Source organism: Chrysoperla carnea, chromosome 1, assembly GCF_905475395.1.
Source record: "Chrysoperla carnea chromosome 1, inChrCarn1.1, whole genome shotgun sequence".
In the NCBI taxonomy this organism is placed as follows: Eukaryota; Metazoa; Arthropoda; class Insecta; order Neuroptera; family Chrysopidae; genus Chrysoperla; species Chrysoperla carnea.
In genome coordinates, this window is record NC_058337.1 from 55,683,756 (window position 1) to 55,702,895 (window position 19,140).

General features: G+C 28.4%; 1 protein-coding gene across 1 annotated transcript in view; it reads right to left on the minus strand.

The window, feature by feature from the left end:
* Window positions 1-3,451: 3,451 nt before the first annotated feature.
* LOC123303098 (pituitary homeobox homolog Ptx1-like) overlaps window positions 3,452-19,140 on the minus strand; it is an 80,516-nt gene continuing 64,827 nt past the window's right edge. Inside the window, exon 5 of the mRNA XM_044886200.1 lies at window positions 3,452-4,285. Coding sequence (XP_044742135.1) covers window positions 3,698-4,285 — 588 coding nt within the window. The 3' untranslated portion in view covers window positions 3,452-3,697. The remainder of the gene's footprint in view (window positions 4,286-19,140) is intronic.

Sequence of the window (19,140 nt, forward strand, 5' to 3'; positions counted from 1 at the left end):
GTCTAAATTTTCGAGACATTAATAAAATATAGTTTGAGCATTTACTTAAAATAAATTTTGAAATTACCACAAAAAAATTGTGTAAGGATATGTGTAAATTTTTTTTTGGGATACGTATTTTTTGTACGGTACTGTGAGATCAAAAATTAATTTCTAATTAGTCGTAATTATTGATTGCACGTGTTTTAAAAATATATTTACATTAAAAAAATTATTTTCTTTGGTTTTTTAATTTTAATAATTTACCTAGATATTGGGTTCTGAAAGGAGGTGAGAGTATAAATATGCGCATTCTACTATTCCAACAAATTAATAAAAATTCGGTGAATTTATTTTCCCAATTATTTTGAAATTTGATTTCATTTTATGAATAAAATTATATTTTTGAAAGTTAAGTCCCGTGTTTTCGGGCCTCAATTTTGTTTTCTACTTTTAAAATGTTTGAAAAAGGTCTTCAAAGTGATTTTACATAAATTCTTTGAAATTTTAGTATAAGCAGTAGGTCACAAAAAATGCACGAATAATATATATTACTAAATGTAATCCGTGCATTTTTTGTGACATAGAAATACCTGCAATTACAGATTCTTGAATAAATTTTACTTTTATTAATTTTTGCTTCGGTATGCAATAATTCGAAATACATATTACAAACTTTTTGAAAAAAAATTATACAGATTTAAAATGGAAAAAAATAAACCAGAATCGGGAAAAATAACTTGATAAATTTAAAGTAAAAATTTGTGTGCGTTAAAATAACTATTGTTTTGGCTCTTATTTCTGCATAATCACTTTCGAATTGCAAGCAGACAGTTTTGTTCGATTTTTCTTTTAATAATTTATTTAATTTAGATATTGACAATGGACTTTTGTTAAACATTAGGACGAAAACCTCAATAATAAATTGATTTTCATAAATTATAGTTTATATTTACCACAATTTTTTTTGCAATAGTTGGTTAGCATGCAACTTAGCTGACACCTGAAATTTTCGATGTTATAAAATGAAATTTGTTCCTTATACATCGCTTACTCACCCACTTTCAGTGCCTATTTAACTAAAACAAATTTTAACTAAACATAAATTTTTTTTAAATATTGCTTCTATAAGTACATTTTTATTTATTTATATTTATATACAGGGAGAAAATATTTAAAAAATTGAAAATATTTTTTTAACTGGGAAATTTTAATAAAATAAATTTGTAAAGTGGTCTGCCATTTTGATTTTAAGTATTTTTATCACGTGTTTAGTAGTAATAATAATAAGCAGTAATAAATTCTTATCAGTGTTAGTGATAACATAAATTCAATTTAGAAAATAATATAAAAAAATTATATTTTCAAAATTTTATATTTTTTTATTTCAAAACTGTTGTTAGTTTCGTTTTTATCATTTTAAATTCCTATTGGTTGATAAAAATTATTTTTTATTTTATTAACTAAAATATAATGCTCGCAGAAATTTGTACTCGTTTTGCTATCCCTTTTCTTCGCTCACAAATTTTCAGTCTTTTTCAATAATAGTTTTTTCTCATTTTAGAATAAATATATTGCGCATGTCTGTAGATATGTAAAGGGGCAAATATTTAGATTACGTGAGAAAAATTGCACTGACAAATTAGAAAAAAAATCTTGAACTAAATAAAGTCATCATTAATTTTTATACCAAATCTAGATCGCTAATAAAGATTAAATGAAGTCTCTTGTTTGTAGAAGTGTTAATATTGATTTGATGTACAACTTATTCCCACAGGGCGAAAAAAAATAAGCGTTCGATCTTGATTTTACGTTTGTTATTTAAAATATAATACATTTCGGGACTCATGCATAAAAGAGTTGTGGCAATTTGAAAAGAAGTTTCTTCGCACTACTATTGGACTCTTGAGAATACTTCAATTTATGGAGAGCCTTTCTTTATAGTCTCAAATTTTAAACGAAATAATAACTATGATGTTGTTAGAAATAGAAATTTAATAAATTAATAATAAAGGGGAAATTTTGTTGATATAATCTTGAACTGTAAAATTTTGATAGAGGCAGTATTCTTTTTGTAAAATCAATTCAATTTGAAAACTATAAGAAAGCTAGTTTTTATAAATTTGATATTCTTTAAATCGCAATGTTCTTGGCGTGGCGATATCTGTTTCATAGTTGGTTATATCTCATATGTCTCTATTTGAGATGCATTTGGCGCGATGTTATGCGAAAAAGAGCTACGCCACAAACTTAAAAATTGTGTTATTCTACTCATGTGGTAGAAAATTCTACTCTCTACTTTATGCAAAGAAGATTCTAGTTCAATCAGTTCTTAATACTAATAAAATAAAAAATTGAACCCACTTTTTTTGAATCTTCGATTTACTATGTATCCTAGTCACAGTTCCACGGATGCTAACTACTATTGTCAAAAATTTTTTAACACATGAAATTAGCATAGGGAATAGTCGGTCATTGGTAAGTGCCACCATTTTCATTATATAACAACATCGCATGTCACTTTGACGGTTATTTATTGGCATATTGCCAAAATGTGAACACTTGCCAATGGCACACGTCCGTTCTACGATAGGTCTTGACAATGGCAGAAACCAAAAAGCTCTAACTTCACGTATTAAAAAGGTTTGGACAATATTTGTGAGCTTAAATGCCGTAACGATATATATTTTTTAGACTAAGGCTAAGGAAAAAACACTTTAATATTACCCTTACAACATACTGTAAATAAATACTATATGTAATAAGGCTTTCATACCACATTTCCAAAAATTGTTTACGATGTAGTATACATAACATTTATCAGCTCACTGATGATTTGACAGAGATCATTTTAACTCAATAATCTGAAAATAACCAACCTAAAGCTAACACTTTTTGGCATGTTAACAGATAAATTCAATCGACAAAAACTGAAATCACGATTTAAAAATCATATAAAAAGTTAGTCTTTACTTTCACCATATTCGAATTCGATGGATATATTCTCATTTATTCAACGTATATGATATTAGCAAAAGTCCACTTACTTTTTCTCAAAATTGGATAAGCTATACAGCGAACTTCACTCAGTATGTGTTTCAGACAGATTGTATTCATTAAATTGAGTATTAACACGGGTATTTTGTTAAATAAATATTTACAAGACATGTTTCTCATATGCAAAAAATTTCCTAGTGTTTTCCACGTCCTTGGAATTTTTTGTATAATAAGTTTTAGTCGCTAATATAGGGTAATTTTTTTATATACATTTTATTTGACATTACTAATAGAAGTTGTCCTAATAATTAAATTAATTAATTTTTTTGTAAAAAATAGGTTATATTTTTTATTTTTTAACTCTTTTTGGAAATAATTTTTTATTGTCCGGAAATGAATTATTCTAAATATTTTTGTTTTTGTATTTAAAGATGAATTAAAAAAAAATTCTTTCAATTACTATCACAAGGTTTTAGAAAAATTTGACAAAAATAAAGAAAATAAAATAAAATCTTACTGCGCAGTCTTCCAAAAAAGTCTTTCATATAAAAACTGCGAACATCATATCGACACGAATGAAGACAGAAAACATGAATTAAACTGGAGTAGTTGATACAGCTTGGCTACGATTGAATGAAATCCCCCAGGAATATTAACCACTTTGATCTAAACATTGATCGTCATTGGCCTCCGCATCGTGATGGGAGGCGGACTCGATATCTCAGCCAGGCCGTTCTGGACCCACAGTTGTTCCAGCATATTGGCACGCAGATAGACCCACTGATCCTGATCTACTAACTGGACTCACACTGGAATAAGAAAACCCTGATGAATGTTGTTTAGCCTTTAATCTTAATGATGCAATACTTGACGTCATGGCCGTACATGGTTCAGTTGTTGTTCGATGATGGTACATGCTGTATGGATTGGTAGGTGTTGTGTATGGACATGGTTGTACACCCGGTACAACACTACCAGGTGTTCCAGTTAACATTGAACCAGCTGATGTCATACTTGCCGCAGCCGCCACACTTGTTGCTGCTGCATTGAAACAATTTACAGCAGGATTTTGGTGATGATTTGGTGGAACCACTGGCCATGGAAAACTTTTTGTACCTAATGGACTGGGAACTTTACTTGCCCATTGATTGTATGAATATGATGAGTATAAATCTGGATCGGCAAATGGCTGCATTAAACCATTAAATTGTGTCCCAAAACCATTTTTAAATTCGGCAGCTGCTGCAGCGGCATTCATTGCATTGCGTTCACGCTTACGCCATTTTGCACGTCGATTTTTAAACCATACCTGTGAACAAAAATAATTATTAGAAAAAACAATTTTTAAAAAGACGTTTTCCTAAATTCAAAATTCAAATACTCCAATTCAATGTAGAAAAGCCCAAATATAAATGTGTATACTAATATCAGACCAGACACTTTTGGCTACGACGCACCTTGATATATACATTTAGTAGTGAGGTTATTTTGCATTTGTGCAATAGAGATACACCGTTGTCACATAAGAATAACTATAAATCAATTTTTGCGAATTTTGTATAAAAAATTAATTCAAACGGAATATTAATCCATTTGAATGTAAAATTCTCTTGCCAACTTAGCGAAATTTATGTCCAAATATAAGGTAAAATTTACGAATGAAAAAATTTTAAAAGTATGAAAGCCGAACAAATTGCAGTTGGTTATTATTGCCTATATTAACGAGGTTTTTTTTTTCTAAAAATAATTTTCTCCTCGTGCGACAATGAACATGCGATCTGAGACATTCTTTACTTGCTCCCGTTGTGTGTTTACTATTTTCTGCTCGACGATGACGGACAGCGGCAACTTCGTTAAGCACAGGGGAATGAAAGTTGACACTTTCCGTTAGAAAAGAAATTATTTATTCTCTAAAATTTTTTTAACATCCTGTGACAAGTCAGTTAGGACATGATGTGATGGCGATATTAAATACAAATGATGTATTGCTATACCATTGCTATTAGAGACATGTCTCAAGTTGCTATTTTAAAAATAGTTTTTGATTTTCGAACCGTCGAAAATACACTATACTAAATTTAATAAATTATGTTGAATAACTTTTTTGTCAATGAAGAGTCTTGCTTTCAAAGCTGGGCAAAATCGAAAATAAATTTCAAACATTGTATCATTTTGCCCAGCTGTATTCTAAAATCACGTTCAATACATGTATCGTATAACTAAAAAATTAATAAATTTTCTTCTTCATAGTTCATATTTCATGTATACGTATAATGTACACATACGAGCATTGCTTTACCCCACTACCATCATGGGGGGTCGTTTCGTTGTCACATGGTCGTGTGTGTCACAAAGTTAATAAAGTTATATAAATGACCATTCATGAATGTATATGCTGTCTGTATTCGTGTTCGAGGTTTTTATAGCTGTGTGTATGTCAGTACACCAGGAACAATAGAAAATTGTGTGAATACTGAAGTATATATTTGAGACCCCTTCCTGCGACTGTGGTTCATTTAAAATGGGCACACAAGTTCAATATACACATATATATATACATTCAATTTGAATTCAGTGGAGCTACAAAGGGGTTTAATTTTGAGATATTAAAACTCATTTACCAAACTATTAATACTTTTCTATGATTATTTTTATTTCTAGAATTGAGAGTCAGTTATCTGCATTTTATGTTCATATCATACATTCTTAGATTAGGATAACCTACGCAAAAAAAATTGGTTTTATAATTTTTAGTGGGTAGTTCTTCTGCACAAAAAATTTGGTAAATAATTAAAAGAGAAAATTCTCCCAGGGACATTTGAAAAATCGATTTTTATCTTACGAACTGTACTACCACTTTAATAATTTCATCTTAAGCAATTAGTCAGATCATTCATGAAAGTGAACGTTCATTTGTAAGCAAGACGCAAAAATTCGTCTCACAAACTAAGATATTAAACAAAGGGTGAAAGAAACCTATTTTGATAAACGCGGCAAAATGTATTTAAAAGGTTAATGCAGAGCCGAAATGAAAATGACAATAACTATGATATTATTAACGGTGAAATTATTTTTCGTCGTACGCTGAAATTTTTGCATTTGCGTTAAAAATATTTAAATTCACAGACAATTGTTTTTCAAACAACAAATAAGAATAGTAAAACTGTATGATAAATTTACATTAGGGTAAAATGCACTAAATTGGAACCGTGTTTAAAGTCACAATATAACAACTAAATCGTATATCTTTCTTCATTCGTGTTGGGTGATATACATGGTTACATTTTAAATACAAACAATTAGATGGATCGTTGGCTACGCAAATAACCTTATCCGAAATCGTTTTAAATACAGAGTATCAATAAAAAAGGCAAATTGTATTTCATTTATCATATAATTTTTCACAATTTTTATTAACCGATTTTAAAAATAAAAAAAGGAGGAAGTTCTTAATTCAACTTTTTTTTTAAATTATGTTACATCGGAACTTTGGACTGGGTGAACTGATTTTAATGATGATTTTTTTATTTAAAAGCTGGTGCTTTCAGTGTGGTCCCATTTCAAGCTCTGACAATTAAGCATTAAGTATTTGTACGACAAATGGACGAACAACTCAATATCCCGCCAACCGATTTCAATAATTCTTGTTTTAATGACAAATTAGATAGTGTACTTCAGATTCACTAAAAATCACAAAATAAAAAAAACTTTTAACGAAAACAAATTAATATGCACTAAAAAGAAAATAAATAACGATAATATAATGTAGTTACAATTATTTTTATTTTTGGTGACGGTGTCAGCGAAGTTAGGAAATGTAGCAAACTGTTCTGTCATATAGTTGTTTCCTTGGCTGATACAGACTCCGAAACTGACAATAATTTTAACTACACTATATTATCGTTATTTTTTTACTTTTTACTGCATATTAATTTGTTTTGGAATTGTTATTTTTATAAGTCGGTTTTATTTGTGTTAAAAGTTTTTTTTTTTTTTTTTTTTTTTTTAAATCAAGACATCAAATTTGAGTTTTATAAATAATAAACAATGTTTCAAAAAATTCATGTAATTTATATAAGTTAAAAAGCCACGTGTCTAAACGGGTTTTACTTGAATCGAATCAAGTGTAACGAATTAATTTATTTTAACGTTAAAAACCAATATTTCTTTTTTATACTGGGTAAAGTTTTTTCCCAAATTGATGTGTGCAAAACTCTGTTTTACATCGAAATATTATTTATTTTACAGAATTAAAAATCTAAGTAAAATATTTTTGTGATACAAGCTTTTATAAAATTCTGATATTGACGAATGCCTTCGTTATCTAAAAAAATGTTTTGCAAAAGAAAATATTGCACATTTAACAAAGCAGTCGTACTGGCGTAAGTTTATAAATATTTTTAAATGACACATTTTCTCGTTATAATAAAAATCAAAAAATATTACCTAATACAAAAGACTAGAAAAGCAACTACCCTTGAGAAGATAGAGCTTATTAAATAGCATATAAACTATTTGAAGTGTACTACCTGAAGCACACGTAACACTAGGTAAATACTATCTACAAGCTTTAGTTTCATGTTTGCTAACGAATAACAAGGTATAGATACATCGAGAAGAAACAAGATACAGAATGTATTTCACAAACTAAATATGAAATGTCTAGGGTAGATAACTGAACTTGCAAGCCTTACTAAAGGTTACAATGCAAACCATTGAGTTGTTTATGCACAACAAGATACAGTCGTTGGCATAGAAACTTCATTTTCAGCACAAAAAAACCTAGAAAATTATGCCCAGGTGGCAAAAAATCCCCTTTTTAGCTGTTTAATATTTTTTAAATAAATACGTATGTTATTCATTTCATCGGTATAAATTAGGTAATCAAGTCAGTCCAATCTTTAAAGTGGAGTTTTAGCCCAAAAAATTGTTCATTGGAAGGTTTTAGAATATCTTCTGACGGCGTATAACAAAATCATATTTCCTTTATTTTCAAATTTTGTATAAAAAACCTGTGATCATCATTGAAGTCATATTTCTCCCTCATTTAATGATTTCTAGTCTTAAATATTCTTTATTGAAATCGATTTCTTGTTAAAAACTAGAAATATCTTAAAACGACACTGCTTAAAAACATGATTTTGTGGTATACAAAAGAGTTTTGCGAAGCCGAGAAAAGCCTATGTACCGATTTCAACTCCTTTACTACATTTGGATAGGCTTTACAGATTTGCGCAGCTGCAAAAGTGACGAAAATAGTGGGTTTTTCCTAGGAATCACCTCAAAGTTGTTGAAATGAGCCCATGATTTTACAACAGCGATCTACCTCGCATATATTTGTACTAATTACATAACTAAGACCTCATAAATTGAGTTATTGGTTTAGCCCCACTTCTCCTCGTTTAATTTCGGGAAAAATATGGCTTAAAATGAGGGGGCGTATACTTTGCTTAATAATTGCCAAGCGCTAACACCAATATTTCAAAAAGAGTATATTACGCATATTCTTGGTGCCGGTTACCATACATATTCTCCTACGTGGGGAAGCTAAAAAACATAATTAACAAAACATTTATTGGAAAAATAAATTGAACAATTTCAATCAATATATTTAGAAAAAATATTCGTTGTATTTTCAATAGACCTATTCTATATATATATATTTAAAAAAATATGTTTGTTCATTTTCATACGTATGAGAATTTAAAACATGTTTTTTAAAATTTATAATCGAAGCAGAAATTATTAATGATTGTAAAATGATACATGAGTAAAAAAATAATGTATGTGCTTAACACTTACTCATGTTCGAAGGAATAATAGTCAATGCTTCAGAAAACTTTTTGTCGAATATTGTATTAGCAAACAAAACTTATGTCGTATCCATTTTGAATTGGTTTGAGTTCTATGTACAGTGTTTATTTTAAACAACATCATCAATAAAATTATTATTTTGGTTTTATAGAAAATGCCATGATATTTGAATACTCTTTCGTCATTGTTTTTTTAAACATTTCATAAAAACCATACTGCATTTCGACGGTAATGTAGTTTCTTTAAAGGTATTTATCGTATATATGTTATTATGAAATTCGTTTTTCTATTCAGATTTTAAATATTTTCCGTTTTGAATTTTATTAAAAGACTTCAGAAACGGTAACAAGTTTTTTTATTCTTAACACCATAACAATACTGAAAAAAGGAACTTTTGTGTGAAAAATGGTAAAAGAAAATGACCCAATTTCGATTAGCCAAGAAATCAAAAGAGAATGTTTTGTATAATTTTAATGCAGTGTTTCAATTCTTGAATATTCATTATAGACAAATATTGATCATAGATAAATTTATTTCGAAAAATGTTCTTTTAATTGAGCCGAAATTTTTGTACAACCATTTTCTAGATGTATTTCTGATTGTAGGATGGCTTGACTTCTAAAGTTCGTATAAAAGGGGAATAGCCTCCTGCAAAAACCTATAGACAACAGAGTCTCAGATTTCAAAGTTAGCAATAGGACTAAAGGCGTACATGCAGACATACACAGGGAGTTAACAATGCAATTATAATTTTAAGTTGAGTTGACGAAGAAACTTGCCAACTTCCAATATATATTTATAACACTGAAAGTGGTAAATTGAAAATCGTTTTAATATCCACCTTCATGATTTAAAAAACTCTTTGTAAATGCTTTATTCTCAAGTTTATAGAAAAATAATTTTTTTTTCCAAATACAACGAACAAAAGGCACAAAAGATTTTCACATTTTCATACACCAACAACATGTAGGGAAAATCCACCATATTGTTATTTTGTATATTATATTTTAGGTATACAACAAACATACATAGTGTTTTCCCAAATAGGGGGAAAATTTTAAAGAAGGTTTCATGATGATCACATGATATGAACCCGCCTCCCCCGTATTCTCTTTGTTTGGTATCTCTATATATGTTTTGTCTGTTTATGTAGATGTATATATATGTGTGTGTATATAAATGTGTGTTTTACCGCACCCCGCTCTCAATCGTCCTCCCATACACCTGACAGTATTTCTCTATACAACATACACAATACAAAACAACGACAGAGATATCCCGAAGAGTATATAGCTCACTGTAATTGCTACTACTCTAGTCGGAGCTATATATATATTTAGTTTAATGCAACAACATGGCTTCGTCGATGTGCTTGTTCGACGGACAGACAGGCAGACTAACAGACGGTCGGCGCAAGCAAGGGGATGTCTCGGGATCAATACCTGCACTGGAAATGCCACCATAGCTTTCCCTTGGGTACATGCATACAATGTATATATATATAACGTACAACACAAAATAAACTAGTAGATAAGTGTGGCTATTATTACTATTATTTAGTACTTTTTGGGAATTTTTAGGCGAATAATTTATTTATATCTATTTTGTGTCGATTATACTTCTTGTATCAAGTAATATTGGTTTAGTAGAGACTCGTTGAAAAATAAACTGACAAATTATAGATTTTTGACAAAGTAGTTTTGATATTTAAAAATTGTGGCTTTCGTCGTTTCCTATGATTTCTGAACCTCCTTTCTCAAATTTTCATTTTACCGCAAGCAGAATATCAGATACGTAACGTGGTATAATAAACTGAATGTTAATTATTTTTCTGTTAAAAAAGCTGGGTTTTCTTTAGAAAAATATTATACACATATATTTTTGATCTTTCTTTCGCAGAAAACGATTAGTCTTTGCTTAAAATTTTTGAAAAAACCCAAGCCAAAAATAGCTTAAAGAATAATAGCTTAAGGATCATCACTGGCCAGTAATAGAAAAAAATTAATTATTAGTTAATGATGTTATAGTCAAATGTTTAATATGTTATAGTTAAAGAAACAAATTATTATATAAAACAAAAATTTGGACACCTTACCGATCGATTAAGACAGTAATTTATAAATTAAAAATACTTTACTAATTTTTTTCTATTATTAGCGAGTGATGGTCCCTAGGCTATTATTGTTCAAGCCCAAAGCTATTTTTGGCTTATGTTTTGTCGAAAAATTTAATTATTATTATAAGTTCCGAATGTCTTACAAAATCAGTTTCATTTTCAGTCAGGTTTTTTTAAATTATTAGCGTTTTTCGCATTTCTGCTTTATTAATGTTATTAACGGAAAGTCCTATTTTGTCAATGTAGATGGCAAACATTTCATATGTTTTCTATGTATAGTCATCTGGTAGTTTTGCCTGGAAAGTTTTCCGGAAGTTTTGAAAATGGATTATTTTATAGATTTTGAAGTGTTATTTTCGATTTTCCACTTTGTGGAAAAATGATGTCGAAAAGCAGCTTTTCAAAAAATCTCCTTTCTGAGTCGTTTTATGTGTAATTTATCTGTATACAATTAAACAATAAAAAATTTCGTACTATTTATGACCTCATAATTTTTTTGGTAAAATCAATAGTTTTGGCATACGAACGCCGAAAAAGTTACTTAACACGTGTTTTTGCGGACTATAACTCGTTTCCACACCAACTTGAGGGGTAGAGTAAGCGGCGCATTTTTTTTATGTGGTTTTAATATTTTTTCCTTAACAACACTACTTCACTATCAGTAAGTAGATTTTTCCAAATAAAACAGTTTCTTTCATTAGACACCATGGCTCAATCAACATAAACTAACTATTCTATTGAGTTCTACTGGCAGACAATTTTTTAACAGTTATACTTTTTTAATTTTTTATTTATGTTCTATTACGAATTAGGCGATAAAGATTTGATACCTTATGAGCGGTATCGATAAAATCTTTAACGAAAAATTAACTTTTATTATAATAAAGGAACCATCACTATTGAGAGTTATGTTAGAGAGTATTAGCTTGTTTAAACGAGTTATTCAGCATAACCAGCATAACCACAGCACCACATTTTGCATTGAATTTATGAAAAAATGGTTACTACATGAACTGTAGGAAATTTTCTCCGCTCTAATTTTGCGTTATTTTCCGCATACGTTTCGTGTTGAATATACCACGTTTCTAGTCGATCTTGGAAAAATTAAGATACGTCTCTTACATGCGTAAAAGTTTATATGACAGTAATAGGTGGCGAAATATTTCATGCCTGCCTTTCTGCAAAAAAATACAACAGTTTGGTTGTCTATTTTCTAGTTTCCGCTGGAATTGGGGAAATTATTAATTCGCATTAAATGATGAAATATTCAGCACATATTTTTTGTGTGTAAAATCTGGAAAGATGGAATTTAATTAGAAAATTTGGAATCATCCATATGCGAATGGTAAAATTCAATTTATAATTTTTCAATTAAAATAACAACAAACAAGACTGCCATGAATCTTCAACATACACAGGAATATAATGAAAATAATTATTAATTTTCTAACATAGTATTAACCTAAAAAGGTATATATAAGGATTTACCCCGAAAAGACACAAGTATATATAATTTGAATGCATACATTAAAGCTAGCCCATATATACTGCTTGGGCTACATGTAAAGCTACAATACATATGATAATTAAATGAGGCAAAGCTAATAAAGCAAGACAACAAAGCTATAAACAACACAAGAAGGAACAACACACTTTAAAGTATCTGGATATTCATCTATGTTCCTGAGTTGCTTTCAATTACAATGTGTATGTGCATGTTTCCTTCTAAACATCCTATGAACGGACATTAGAAGATAGATGAAGCATTACTTTAAAAGCTCCATGTAAAACCACACACACTATACTAGTTTTGGGGATCTTCAGCATACCTTGCTTGTTATTTTGATAAATAATTCAAGTTTAATATAATCAACAATGTCCATCTCCATGTCACAGAGGCGGAAGCTATGACTGACCTCTGTGTAGGTTTATTAAAACAGACTGTACTCGTTCTCCCATAACAAAAGCTTATTATTATACTAACGACAACAAGGTTTTGTGTTGAATGAGGTAGGTAAATGAGGGGGGGGGAGGTGGAGGAATTGGTCTATAATCAGACACATTGTATGTATTTTGTAATATTATACGGACGTTGCTGAGTTAATAACTAACGTCAACATAGGGATTTCCATTTAGGCTCTTTATATATAGGTACGGATATATCTGGCTATCTCTATTTTCTTCATTAATTAATTAATTAATATTAAATGATATTATTGTGATCTATAATATTTGAGTATCATCAATGTATTCAATCGAGTATATTCTTAGGAAAATTCCATACAAGTTACATAAAATTTTAAGAATGATTATAGTGATTTATACTTTGTATGTGAAATTTAATGTTTATAAGGATAATAAAAGTCTTATCAAGTTTGTAGCAGTAAGAAATTTTGTAAGAACTATTTATCAAAGAGTGGAATAAAAAAATTGAGATTCAATACACTAATCAAACGGAAATTTAGTGTAATTTGTAAAAAGATCGCTTGCCATCAGTAATAGGGAATATTCATGTTATAACATAGTAAAAAATATAAATACTGCTTAAAAATGCTGTAATTAAGCGTAAAAAATATTTAAAATGCATCATAATTTTAAGATATTTAAACGCAGTTTTTTGGCGCTTTCTGTTAATGACGTGTAAGTACGTGATTTGTCAATTGGTGACAGTTCAATGTATAATTTACACTTAAAAAAATGAATTTACAACATAGAAATTACACTTGTTATTATTAAGTTTTCTAATAAAAAGCCGTAGAATAATAGAAATTAATGTAATATCATACCAAATGTAAGTAATTAATGCCATACAGTATGTCAACAAATTTAACAAGCCAGTACTATGATGTCACGTCCGTTTAAAAATTTGAATTTCCCGAAATTTTGAATTTTTCTCACTGAATTTGTACTTTTATTAATTAATTTTAATTAATTAAAAAAGTAATTAATTACTAAAATAATGGTTTAGTTAAATTGTCCAGCCAATAAAGTTGCAGAAAAAAAAAATTGAACCAAATTTAAATTTCATGAATATTTTCTATTTCGTGAAGAATAAATATCAATATCCCGCTTGCATTTTCCAACAAACGATAGTAGCTTGACTGGTCTGGGACTTATTGGGTTATAACTACATAATATTTTGAAATATTTTGCATTTGCAACTCAATCTTTGGGATACTATCATCCATCCATTTTTAAAAAAACGTTAGGTAAATACTACGTTTGTATAAAATGTTTTTGTCACAATTACCTCATAAAAGTTTTGTTCTAAATCATAAAACAATTTGCAACAGTGAATAAATTCTGTTGAAAAAACAGAAAAGGTTTGTCAAAAAGATCTTCAAAATTTCAACTTGTATCTTTGTTATAGAAGTGTAGAGAAATTATCAATATAGAAATTCAAAGGTTTTGATCTTTATAAATAAATTTGAGGTAAGCAGATTTGCATACAGAAGACTTTTCTTATTTGCTCTAATTTGTTTATAATACATGCTACAGTAAATAAATGAAACATCATCCTCCTTATACTGAACAGAGGTAACAACTTTATCAGTAAAAAAAAATGTATAACATTTTTTTTATCATTCTAAACAAATTTAAAAAAGTACTTTCTTATATTTAACAAAAAAAAAAAAAAAAGAAGAATTTATGTAAGTAAACATCTAAATAAACAACTACAGTTTGATGGCGGTATTTTTCAAAACACAAGGTTAAAAAAACCATAAAAATATGTAAATAATACAATTTTTAAATAAAATATACTTTCTTGATAAAAATGTAGGTATGTAAAAATGCTGTATATGTGTGTTATAGTTATAAATATATGTTTATTATTTTTGTTTATCAGTCAGTTTCATATACATGCTATAACTATATCATTTTTCATTACTTCTTAATATTTTCAATGAACTACAAATTTAGTATAAATATTATCGAAGATAATAAATGAGAACTCTAGGATATGTCGAAATAAATTTCGATTTTTGCCCCAATTTTCTAGATCAGTTTTTTGTATTTTTAAAATACGTATTTTCGACTACCAAGTAGTCATCATCAGTAAGAATTAGCTAGTGAATGTTACTCTTTGCTAATTTGGTGGCGGACTGCACAACTGCAATAAACTGCAATAAAATCAACTTATTTCATTTTTAATCAAATACGCTACAACCTATGCATTCAATACGCTTCGAAGTAGCGGTATGATGGAATAAATCAAATATAATAAAATATGGTGGAGGCTATGTGAAATTTTAGTTTCCTGTGTCACACTAAATGAACCATATTCATTACAAAATAATTTCTAATTTTTAAAATAATCATTTAGTTTTCAATCCAGGATTGGATATACATTTCGTATGTGTGTGTTTGTGACCTTTCAGTTGTTCTATTTTGGAATAGATTTTGACAAATTATCTGTCGTTAAAATCATGGATAGATAACATAGGATGGATGAAGTTTTAGAATAGACAAAAAGGCAAACGATAACTCTAAAATTATCGGGAAAGCAAAAAACTGTATTCGCCTTGCACAACCATGTGAGTATCAAAAAGAAATTCTTTTCTCGAATATAACAAGATTTTATACTTCACATTATTTTCCGACTTCACATGTTGAATTTATTCTGGACTTTACTGGTTTTTACTGGTCCGATTTCATGGATATAGAACACACCTATTAGTAGAATTCATATTCCGAAATTGAAATCAATACAAATAATTTTATTTATCATATATTCATCCGTTTATACTTTTTTCGTATCAATTATCGACTTGCTTTATGGTTTATGAGAAGTTAACTATCAGTGTCAGTGTTTTCAGCAAAAAACGTTCTCCTATAAAAAAACGCTGATATTGTTTACTAAGTTATAGGTATTGAACATATACTGAGACGAGATGGATATGAAATACTTCGGTTGATCATCGAGGGAAAGATTCAGGGGAAAAGTTCCATAGGGAGAAGGTAGAATTCCTGGTCCAAGACCTACGTCGATGGTTCAGTAAAACATCATCCGAAATTTTCAAAGCAGCTGTGTCACGATCAACTATTGACAGTTGGATCGCCAACCTTCGAAGGGTGCAATGACAAGAAAAATGAGAAGAAGATATTGATTGTTCATTTCTCATTCACCGTACACAAAATCGATATGAATTTTTGATAAAAGATGAAAACAGGTGATAATATTGAGTCTAGAAATACGTTAATTTTTGACATATACTTTATAAGTAAAACAAATACAAGGAAATTAAAACAAAAATAAAACAAATTTTAATATACGTAAACTAATCATTTAGATTGGAGTCATTTGCATGAAGTAGGTAGAGGTATATTTATGTTAAAAGTATATTTATAGAGTTTATTATATAAAATAAAATATCACAAATAATAAATAATTATAATTCATATAATTATTAGTTAGTTATATTTGCACACAATTAAAAATAAGGATTCTAAATCCATAATAAAGCCTCTATTGATTACATAACAAAGCTGATTTAATGCGTTAACATTTCAAACTGTATATATATGTGCTGTACTGTATATTATATTGTGCATACCTATATCAATACAAGTGAGCTTTGTCTGTCTGTCTGTCTGTCCGTCTGTTTGTCTGACAACGACTATTATATGTATTGTATATTGTATATAGAATATGCCAATCTATCAGAAACAAATGGAATCTATATTTGGAATACAGGATGAATCAATATTAAAAAATTTATGAGTTTGCAATCAAAACAATATTTGTGTATACATCTTGGAAATTTTATTTTGCAATGAAAAATGTTTTGTATCAGTCTGTATCTTTTTTTGTCGACCTGATGAAGTTATTTACAGATACAAGTTAGCCTAAAACACGGGTTAGGCAAAAACAATTACAAATTACAGTTAGTCAATTAAAAGCATAACTTTAGAGTCAATAAATAGTTGCTATTTTATTTTTCTTTATTCGTGGGACTTTTTTAAGGCTATCGAAAGAAAGCCGAGTTTAAAAAAATGCTTACACTGAGTTGCTTTATGCAAAGTGCCAAAATTTAACTTCCCCATTTAAAAGTTTGCGTAAATAATTTTGAAGGAAGAATTTATTTTTGTTTTGCATTCCATTGCTTTGAAAAAAGCGATCATTGAAGAAAGAGAAATGAGCTAAAAAACTAAAGAACGTTTTCAAGTTTTTTTTTAACTTGCAATGTGACGAAGAACTAAAGAATTTGCTGACAAGTTGCATAAAAAAAAAAAAGTGGTGGAAGCGCAAGGAAATTAAATTAATATTATATGTATGTTTAAAAACTGAAACTAAATAAAAGGAGTTTATAAAGTCAAGCTTTTACCGAATTTACAAGTAGAAAGAAAACACTATAGGCTTATTTACATCCATCTACTTATGAGTATAAATAAAAGTATGAGTTGGGCCATTCAAAGATCTCAATTAAATACAATAATGAAAAATATAAAATGATTATTCAAATGTTCATGTTTTTTAGACTTGAATTTCTCAAACTCATTTTATAATATCATAAAAACAGATGAATCAGAGAATAATTGTTTATTTTAATTCAATGAAAGTGTATACTTTAAAAAGATGGCTTTAATTAATTTTTTTTAGTATTTCTCAAGAATAAATTTTTATAAAATACCTGTCAAAAACTAAAATGTTGTAATATTGATAAATACCAGCTAAATATTAGTATCACTACTCGTATTCTCTTTTTTTCGTGGACTTTAAAATATTTAAACTATCTTTTGCATTATTAAGCGTTTAAAAATCCTACGATTTCTGCAGGTATTTGCAGGGAGCGAAACTCGTATATTCAAACTGATATATTCAAAACCAATAACAGAAACTGGTTCAACAAGAGCTGTATAATTTAAGACAAATTTTATTAGATGAACCAAAATGAAGTACCTATCACAAAATTAATAGTGCTATAAAGACTATACTTGCATAGCTCGTTATTGAACAATTTGACATATGTTCAAAGATTTGCTCAATATTAACTACGAAATTTGATGTTTTGCATTTCTTTTCCTATGACCCTCACTGATATAATTCTCATATATAAAACCGATAGAATCTCAAAGGTTTATATGAAAATAACTGTAAACAAAAATTTGATTCAATATTCTTCTTATGGCAATCAGATTTATCAATACGCTACGGATCTAAAATTCTCCAAATAAATTTTAAATTTAAAATTTCAATTCATACTCTAAGTTTTTATATATTTAAACAAATATATGTAATAGACGTATTTATACATAGTATACAATAATAACTTTATATATGATTGTGGTTTATACACATACAATATATTTATATATATATATATATATAGTATATACATAAATATTGCAGTAGATTGCCATAGCAGCAATATACCACACCATTTTGAAAATTAACATATTGTTTGTTTGTTTAAAGGTAGGTAGTATATATAATGATATTGTAGTTATTATATATGAATGAATACAACGGTTTTAAAATATAAACTTAGTACACCTCTGTACATTGTACACTATAGTGTAGTCTGTATATTATTATTATTATTATTTCTATTGTATTATAATCTGCATTGCGGTATTTTACAATTATTTATAATAAAATATGGTTATATAACATAACTATTATATTTAGTTAAAATTCAGCTAAAAAAATTATATATTATTTAAATATTCTATAAAAAAAATTAGTCAAGTATGATTATGGCACCAGTAAATAACATTCGGTACCACTGTTTATTCGACTGTATAATTTAGATTAGCGTCTTTTCAATTCGAGCCATGATTATCATCAAATGTTCATTCTTTGTAATAGTGATGAGCAAAATCAGTCTTGGCTTTGACCTTGCAAAACCTGTAAGATCAACACTACTGCTGTACATCAAAGCCAAGATCGTATTCCAGTATTCAGAGTTTTGAGAGACTTTGACGAATTTTTTTTCGAAATATTTTTAGCTTTTTAACATGTATACAAATATTTAGGTATTGTTACTATTTGAACTTACTTTCGTAATTAAAAAAATAAAAATTGAAAAAAAAAAACTATGCATTAAATTTTATTGAAGGCCAAAACGAGGCTAGTTGTTCGATTTAATTGACGCTCTTAATTGATTACATTTCGAAGAAAGTCAGCATTTTTTATAGGCTTCCCCCAACTTTTAATTATTTTGAATCGTATCATAAGGACATTAAGTTATACCAAGTTATTCATATTAAACAGCCCTACTACTTCATTTAAA